The sequence below is a fragment of the Tenrec ecaudatus genome, chromosome 1 (genome assembly GCF_050624435.1).
Source record: "Tenrec ecaudatus isolate mTenEca1 chromosome 1, mTenEca1.hap1, whole genome shotgun sequence".
In the NCBI taxonomy this organism is placed as follows: domain Eukaryota; kingdom Metazoa; phylum Chordata; class Mammalia; order Afrosoricida; family Tenrecidae; genus Tenrec; species Tenrec ecaudatus.
The window spans coordinates 209,102,387-209,111,957 of record NC_134530.1 but is presented as its reverse complement, the minus strand read 5'-3'; the positions used below and the strand labels follow the sequence as shown (position 1 = coordinate 209,111,957).

The following is a 9,571-nucleotide window of genomic DNA, read 5'->3' as shown; positions in this document are numbered from 1 at the left end:
ATGATAGGACTGTAAGGTGAAGTGTAAGAGAAACCTGTGTTGACAGCAGCCTGAGGAGGGTGGCATTATCACTTGTAAACATTCACAAGCACTTTGATCCCTTTGGGGCCGGTCATTTTTCTTCTCCGATTTTCTAGAATGTTGGCCACGATCTCCGCCAACGGTTTCCCCTAGTCGGAGAGCCTTCCGCAGTGCCTGGCCCTGAAAGAAGCCGGGGCAGACTCTGTAGGAGCCCCAGAGAGCGGCAGGAGACCGGCCAGCAAGCCCGACGGTCCTCGCGTGGTCCAGCTGGGACTCGGCGCGGCTTAAGGAGGGGCGCGCGCCTGCGCAGAAGCGACGAGCGGCTGCGCGGCAGGGACCCGCGGCGCGGGCGGCCCGGGTCAGTGGCTGCGCGTCGGGGGCGGGGCTTCTCCGCCGGCCGTCGCCCTGGCGCTCGCGGGCTCCCGCGCCCTGGCCATGTCTTGGCGCCGCGCGAGTCGGCTGCGGACGCTGCTTGCCCGGAGCGGGAGCACGAGCAGCTCAGCTGCAGGGTTTGGCGGGACAGCGGGGACGGCGGCCTCTGGGTACGGGGTGCGGCGGGCGGGGGGCGCGATATCCCGGCGGAGGCTCTCGCAGGGCGGCGGTGCCTCTTTGCCGGAGCCGAAACCCGGAGAACGACCGCCCCCCACTCGGGAGGCTGCCCAGGTGCCAGCTGTGGTCCCTGCGTTCGGCCACTGCTTTCTGGGGTTGAAAGTACTAGGGTCACGTTCAACTGGCCCCCTTGAATTCGCGTTTCAGATAACGAATGGCTGTTTAGCCCAGATGTGCCCCAAATATTTGCAAGGGCTAAACAGATGTTCGCCGGGCTTCCTGCATTTTTAGTTTTTCAACCTGACAGGCTTACTTCAGGAAGTGAAGGTGATCCCGTCTTAGAAATGGCTACATCTTTGAGCGTAGCAACGACCAGGCTGTCCGTGTCATTGTCCTCTGTAAAGGCCTACCTGGGTTGCTCCGAATGGCCTGAGCCTGTGCCTCCAGCTCTGTCTTTTCCTACTTGGCGTGCTCTGGGAACTCTGGAGGATCATTACAGTTGAATCTAGAGACCCCTCTTGAAGGTGCCGGTGGATGGCAGCTTCTTGAGGCATCTGTGTGGTGCTGTTTTTGACTAATGGATAACTTCATACAATTTTTTTCCTTTAATGGGCGTTCTTTTATAGTGTGATGAAATTTAGTTCATTTGGAGGCAGGAAAAGAACTACCAGGTTCTAATGGTGTACCTTGCTAACGTGAGTCATGCTAGTTGAGCCTGAAGGATCAAAACAGGTCTCACTTGTTCTCTTCATTTTTGTTCAGAAGTTTATACATAGCATTTATCCTTTGTTTTCGAGCAAGTAGATTGCAATGTCCTTTTGGTATGCCTGACACATAGTAAGTGTTGAATAATGTTTTACTTTTTATATTTTATAATCACATTCTTATTTATATTTTATTTTCAAGGACATTAATTACCTCTGTATTTATTATGCAAAGCTCAGTTATTGGGAGTGGGGATATACATTGTTAACAGGAAAATATCCACTTAAAATCCTCTTCTTGGCTATCAAAAGATATAGCAACTGGGGTCTTAAAGGCTTGTAGGTAAACAAACGGCCATCTAGCTCAGAAGCAACAAAGCCCACATGGAAGAAGCATATCAGCCTGTATGATCATAAGGTGTCAAAGGGATCAGGTATCAGGCATCAAAGAACAAAACTCAAAAAATTGTGAATGAGGGGGAGTACAGATTGGGGATGCTTCCTCCCCCTCACTATCATGATCCCAATTCTACCTTACAAATCCGGCTAGACCAGAGCATGTACAGTGGTACAGATAAGGACAGATAAATCCCTCAGAATTAACTAATAATGAGAGTAGCAATACCAGGAGGGGAAGGGGAAGGTAAAATAGAAAGGGGGAACTGATCACAATGATCTACATATAACCCTTTCCCTGGGGGACGAACAACAGAAAAGTGGGTGAAGGGGAGATGTTGGACAGTGTAAGACATGACAAAATCATAATTATAAATTGTCAAAGGTTCATGAGGGAGAGAGGGGAAGAAAATGAGCTGACACCAAGGGCTCAAGCAGAAAGCAAATGTTTTGAGAATGATGATGGCAATAAATGTACAAATGTGTTTGACATAATGGATGTTTGCATGGATTGTGATAAGAGTTGTACGAGCCCCCAATAAAATGATTTAAAAATAAAATAAAAATCCTCTTCTCACCTTTAGAATTCTTCCCCATTCACCTCATCTTTTTTGGTCCAAATACATTGTTGTAATGTATGCTTCCTACTTCACAGTGTGTTAGGGAGTTTTTTGTTTTTTCTTCTTTTTTTACATTTTATTAGGGGCTCATACAACTCTTATCACAATCCACACATATACATACATCAATTGTATAAAGCACATCGGTACATTCTTTGCCTTAATCACTCGCAAAGCATTTGCTTTCCACTTAAGCCCTCTGTATGAGGTCCTCTTTTTTTTCTCCTCCCTACCTGCTCCTCCCTCCCTCATGAGTCCTTGATAATTTATAGATTGTTATTTTGTCATATCTTGCCCTATCTGGAGTCTCCCTTCCCCCCCTTCTCTGCCGTCCATCTCCCAGGGAAGAGGTCACATGTGGATCCTTGTAATCAGTTCCCCCTTTCCAACCTACTCACTCTCCACTCTCCCAGCATCACCCCTCACACCCCTGGTCCTGAAGGTATCATCCACCCTGGATTCCCTGTGCCTCCAGCTCCCATATGCACCAGTGTACAACCTCTGCCCTATCCAGCCCTGCAAGGTAGAATTCGGATCATGGTAGTTGTGGGGAGGAAGCATCCAGGATCTGGGGGAAAGTTGTGTTCTTCATCGGTACTACATCGCACCCTGACTGACCCATCTCCTCTCCTAAACCCCTCTATGAGGGGATCTCCAGTGGTCGACATTTGGGCCTCGGGTCTCCACTCTGCACTTCCCCCTTCATTCACTATGGTATATATATATATATATATACACACACACACACACACACACACACACACATATATATGTATTATGGAGTTTAAAAATAAGGATATGAAAATTATATTTTAAACCAAAGTTTAGGTCATTGGCCAGTGGATATAGGACATCATATTTGACATAATTTAGTAACCATAAGTGAGAGTTAATTAGGCTTTAAACACAGCAAATGCATTCTTATCAAATAAGTAATAGCTTTGGGAAGCTAGATAGTTAAGCACATAGGCCCTTTTGTTTTCATAAACTAATAGCTTGTAAACAAGATATTTTGTATTAATAACCAGTAAACCCCTTTTCCTTCTGTTTCATAGGTTTGGACCTAATTGGTTTTATATATATATATATATATATATATATATATATATATATATATATATATATATATATATATATATATATATATATATATATATATACCTAATTATTTTCTTCAAGTGGGATTTATGATAGTAACATTAACACTTACCAAATTATATTGCCCTTTCATTTATTTTTTTAATACTGCCATTTTATATTCATTTTAGGATGGGGAGTAACACATCATCTGTAGAGAAATCAGCAGCTGCTCCTGTGAACCAGATACAAGTGAGTGATGTGGAGATGAGGGTGAAAAATGTGCCTTATATAATGAATATTCTCATTCATTATCTCAGTAGTTCACCAAATGAATTACTAAAGCCTTATGTATTTCAATATCTAAAGTTACAGATCAGTTTGGTAATCCAAAGTTACATGTTTTATTTATAATGGAGTCTACCAACTCAGGTGTATGCGCTTGGCTGCTCCTGTTCATATTTACAGTCTACAACTAACAAGAGGCATGCTGCCTTTGACCAGAGATACTATCTGATTCTGGCATGGGCAGCTTTTAACCGCTCCTCCCAACTCTCCCCTCCAATATAGAATCTAGCATGCAAGAAACAAACAAGCAAACAAGCCTTTCATGTCAGGGGAAGTCAGCTCCTAACACATCATTACGGTCCGGTAGGCGCAATTGTACAGCGATAATAAGTAAAGATCATAGTAAAGTTATAGAGAGCATGAGAGATAGAAGAGAAGTATTGAACTAAATGGAGTCAGACACAATGGTAGCATGCTCACTTCTGCCCCGATTGGTGGTCCACGTGGAGGGAGAGAGAGACCTTTAATGCTAGCCCAGGCTTTTATCTTCTCTGGGGACATGCAAGACCCCTAATCACAGGTGAGGACATATGTCACAGGAAGGGGTTGCATCCCAGGAAGGGGTTGTGCTATAGGTAATACAGTAATGAGAGGGGGTGATTGAGGGGTATCCAAGCAATCGGAAGAGGAAGTATTGGGGGTATACATGTGGCAAGATGGGTGGATCCTAGATACAGGATGGCAGCCTAACTTTGGATGTCACAGAGCCGGTTTGACCTATTCCCTGGCTCAACTGATAGACCATTATCAGTGGGGTGGGAACTCCACCTACAGGAACCAAGCTAATGGTCGCAGGCCACCACCCCTGTGGTGTGGGGAGACCCTTCAGGGAAGATGCCTGTGAGCATCTGACCTCCTCCCACACATGATCCCCTGTGTTACAGAAAGAACTGCTTCCGAGAGCGGTTTTGGCTGTAATACTCGTGGAAGCAGATTGCTAGGCTTTTCTTTCACAGTACTGCTGGGTTTGAACCACTAACTTTTAAATCAGGATGAGCAAAATACTCAGGGACCCAGCATGCGATTTGTCTTGTTTTTCCCTTTCATTGAAATACTCAGTTCATTTTGCTTCAGAAGACTTCTTTTGTGTGTATTTTTCTTCCTTTGCAGCCTATAAATCATATCAATTTTTACCGTAATATCCTCAATTATATTTTGAGGCGAGAAATATCGATGATAGAGACTTTCAGCCTTATTCCCACTGGATCATGCTATTTCTTTTCAAAAGATAATGACTCGGACTAAAGTGATGGTTTTGTTTCAGGAAACGATTTCAGATAATTGTGTGGTGATTTTCTCAAAGACATCATGTTCTTATTGTACGATGGCCAAAAAGCTTTTCCATGACATGAACATTCACTATAAAGTAGTGGAATTGGACATGCTTGAATATGGAAACCAATTTCAGGATGCTCTTTTCAAAATGACCGGGGAGAGAACTGTGAGTATGTCCTCTGCGGCGCTATTCCCCCAAGACAGGTAGAGATGGAGCATCCGAGACCTAGCTCCTCGTGTTAGGAGACGTCCACTGGATGCTCTCTGAGGAGTTCACATTGATAAAGAAACATCAGATCTGAGGACCAGCTCCGTAGAAAGGAAACAGAGTTAATTCATTGGATGTTACTCTTACTGTGTGTGTCTGTCGCTGAGAGGAATGAGGAAACAGTGTTGCCATGAACATTTGTCTGTGGTCTCTTAAGTTCCTCTCAGAGCTTTTCACAAGATGAAAGTAGCCTTTGGTGGTTTGTTTTTTTTTTTACTGGGATGATACAGACCAGAGTACAGTCTTCAGTTATTGTACTGAATGAGGCAAGTGTATTGGTGTGCCATATTTTAAACTTTTTGGGTCGATTTTTCTATCGTATGTATAATGAAAAACATACCATTTTTGATATTTTCCTTCTTTGTATGTACCTAGACTATTATGTGCTCTTCCTCCGTAGTAAAACAAGTGTTAGAAGGATCCACATAAACAGACAATATTTTTCTTTGCTGATGATTCTACATCACAGGGGCAGTACAGGTGGTACAGATGGGGAAGCACTCCATCATTAGCCAAGAGGTTAGCACCTGGAACCTGCCTGGAGGCACCTCGGAGGACAGACCTGTGCATCTGTTTCCAACGAAATCACATTGGAAACCCCATGGAGCAGTGCTTGTCACACACAGCGTCACCATCAGTCCGAACACACTCAGGAGTGACTTATAGCATTATGCGGCACAGTGCTCAGCAGCAGAGGCTTTGGACAGAGGTTGTCCTGTAGCTGAATCCCAGCCCTGCTCTTTATTATCACTGCGACCTTGCGCATGTTCCTGTGGGTCCCTTTCCTCCAAAATAAGGCTTCAAGTAGTGCATATCTCTAGAGTAGTAAAGATTTAGAGAGAATTGTGAAAGTGCTTAGTTGGGTGATCACCACATGAAAATACCCAGTCTGTGAGCATCTATTCTCATATGAAATGATCTTTTACTTCTGACAATAGCGTAAAACCTAATCTATCACTGTTTATCCAACAGGTTCCAAGGATATTTGTCAATGGAACTTTTATTGGTGGTGCAACGGACACTCATAGACTTCACAAAGAAGGAAAATTGCTTCCATTAGTTCATCAGTGTTATTTAAAAAAAAGTAATAGGAAAGAATTTTAGTGATATAGATGGTCATCATTTTGCTAGTAAAATAATTAAAGTGATAATGCCTAATAATGCCTTTTAAGTGTTGGAAGATGTTTTAAATACATGAATTATCTTCACAAAAGACAAGGATGCTAAAAAATAAAAATAAATTCCTGTGGAAACCTCATCTTCCCATTTGCCAATCCTTGAGTAAAAACAAAAGTGAAGTAGTGTGTATAGAAGGATTATACAGCTGAGAACTAGATGGTAGCTTAGCTTTTATAATTTTTTAATTTCCTCTATTATACCTAAACTAGGTAGGGATGTCTTAAAGGATATTGTGATAAACCGTCTTTTTAAAATTTTCAGAGTAAAATAAGGATATTAAAAATGGAGACGAGAATGAAAATTGTCTTAGAGACACACAGTTTTTCACTTACTAGCTTAGTAGTTCCAGGAAGCAGAACTATAGTTATGGGCAGCAGTTAAAAGGACATCGATTTCAGCATCTTATGAGAATGAACATTTTGAAATCATTTAGAAATGTATTAGTTCTGTTATGAGGTGAAGAGTTCTGACTTCCAAAAGATATTGAAAAACAGTTGGAATTGTTTGTTTCATGTCCAATTCAGGTATTAGATGTGAGGTTTCACTTGATATTCTATAATTTGTATTGAGAAATTATGTTTCTTGGGAATATTCTCACAAACTTTATTTCAGATAAAGTTAAGATTTACCCTGTAAGAAAGCTAATTCTTCACTTTGTTCTAACAAACTGGCATTCTGTGATGCTCACCTTCCTGGCATAATCGCTGAAGACAAAATGAGTGCATAAGCAGATGTGGTGAAGAAAGCGGATGGTGCCCGGCTATTAAAAGATACAGTGCCTGGGGTCTTAAAGGCTTGAAGTTAAACAAGTGGCCATCCAGCAGAGAAGCAACAAGCCCACATGGAAGAAGCACACCAACTGGTGAGATCATGAAGTGTCATCGGGACTGGTTAACAGGCATCAGAAGACCCATACAAGCAAACAAACAAAAACATATTGTTGAGAATGAGGGGGGTTGGAGCAGAGACCCAAAGCCCATCTGTAGACAATGGAACATCCCTCCACAGAGGGGTCACAGGGAAGGATGCGTTACCCAGGGCACAGTAAAGCACCAATGAAACACATTATTATTCTGCTTCCATGAGGCTTCCTCGCCCCCCCCTCCCCCACTATCATGACCCAGTGCTGTTTCTTACTTTGGACTAGACTGGAGTATGTACACAGGTATAGATAGAGATAAGAGCTCACAACATCTGGAGTCCAGGAACAGCAATGGGAATGGTGATACCAGAAGGGTAGGGGAGAAGTGGAGAGGAAGGGGAAACTGATAGCAATGATCGACACATAACCACACATATCCCTCCAGGGGGTAGAACAGAAACCACGGGGGAAGGGAGAATAGTGGTCACTGTGAGAGATGAAAATAATTTCTAATCTATCAAGGGGTCACAAGGGTGAAGGTGGAGGGAAAAAAGAGCTGATACCAAGGGATCAATAGAAAGTAAAAGTCTAGCAAAGAAGGATGGCAACGTATGTACAAATGTGCCTGATGCAATTGATGTACGGATTGCAATAATAGCTGTAAGAACCCCCCAAAAATGTTCTTTTATTAATTAAATTAATCTCATAGAGAAAAATACTTCAGGTACTTTACTTATCAAGTCACATCTCCAGCTTCCTTTTAACAATAATTTTTAGGTGCCTGCTTTAAAAGCATTTTACTAATTGATCCCACTGAGCCACAAAAGCTCTAGATAGAAATCTCTCAGAAGCAGTAGAACATTGGATTTTAAACTCAGTGTCGTGCTACTGCTTTCTGGTTTAAGCTAGACCAGGGACTCTAGGACAGTCCAAAGAAGTTAACCAGTAACATTTTAGGCCATTTGCCATCAATGAAGCTTCTTAGACTTGTTACACTATCATTAGGAGATCTTGATACAGCAAGAATTTAGATGACTTTATTCCCATGTGGTCATTTAAGTTAAAAAGTGGTACAGAACAAAGACTAGAATGCACTATAGTCCTTTTATTTTGCATTATGAGAAATTTTACTTGCTTCTTTGGTAAAATCTCTGTTAGAATATTGAGAGAGTTTCTTATGTATGAGAAAATTAAAATTGTAATTGTTTATGTCACCATTGTCAGTAATATTAAGTATCAAAAGTCCTCAAGGTGTAGAAGCACTGACCAAATATTGTTGACAGGTGCTTGACTGTGAAAAACAGACATCTTATGAACTCTTCTGGATTGGTAAGGGAAAAATTCTGTCATCAAAAAATTCCAGAGAAGGTACAGTCTAATGATCACAGGCTTTATTTAACTAAGAAGGGAAAAGAAAGCCTGTGCTGTCTGCCTCTTAATGTTCTACATGGTAATCTCACTGACTAATAAAAAGGACTTGGGGTCTGGCACTACTTCAAAAAGGGGAAAATTTAAGAAAGCAGAACCCTCCTAATTAATAGATGCTGAAAACACCATTATGTGCCCAAAAGGTTGTTGGTTTGAATCCAACCAGCAGTTCCACAGGGCAAACACCTGACTCCTATAAAGATTACAGAAAGACAACTCTGAGACAGTTCTGCTCTGTCAGTTGTCACTGAGTCAGTTGACATGATAGCATTAATAAGGAATTAAAGGAATGAATGATTCCTCTCAGGCACATAGAGTGCATGAAATTTATGTCTTGTCAAAAAGTAACAAAAATACTTCCCATTATCGCATAAAATGCTGGACACAGTATTAGTTTATTTTTAAAATATGTGGCTAAGATGAATAAAAAGTTAAGCCTTCTTTTCCCAAGAGGGAAAAAGGAACCAAGGATCAGAATTCGTATCCAGTAGTTCCTGTGCTTACACACATTCCTGTGATACAAGGAGCTATAGTTGTACCTCTATGCACACAGGGGCTCGACACAAAGCTGAATGAAGGGAGAGGGATTTGAGCAGTTGGCCACTGAGTATACAGCTTCTAAATTTTCAGTATAAGCGAAAAAGTGGAAAGATCCCCAAAAGGAAATGAAATGGAACATTTTCATCCTTATCCTTAACCCTGAATTAATGCTGAGCCTTATCCCTAAAACACCATTTTGAAAGTGAGTCTTCGTATTTTGGGGATCTGAATCCTGTTACATTAGGAATTTTTTAAAATTTAGTTTAAAGTTGTACCCATAGTTTGCTTGTTTGAAGCCAAGCAA

General features: G+C 41.8%; 1 protein-coding gene across 1 annotated transcript; it reads left to right on the top strand.

Annotated features, from left to right (window-relative positions):
- The first annotated feature begins 375 nt into the window (after positions 1-375).
- Positions 376-8,460, top strand: GLRX2 (glutaredoxin 2). Its single transcript, XM_075528575.1, has 4 exons — positions 376-563; positions 3,559-3,619; positions 4,980-5,156; positions 6,231-8,460. The coding sequence occupies exons 1-4, from the start codon at positions 457-459 to the stop codon at positions 6,360-6,362; spliced, it is 477 nt and encodes a 158-aa protein (XP_075384690.1). The 5' UTR covers positions 376-456; the 3' UTR covers positions 6,363-8,460.
- Positions 8,461-9,571: the final 1,111 nt, after the last annotated feature.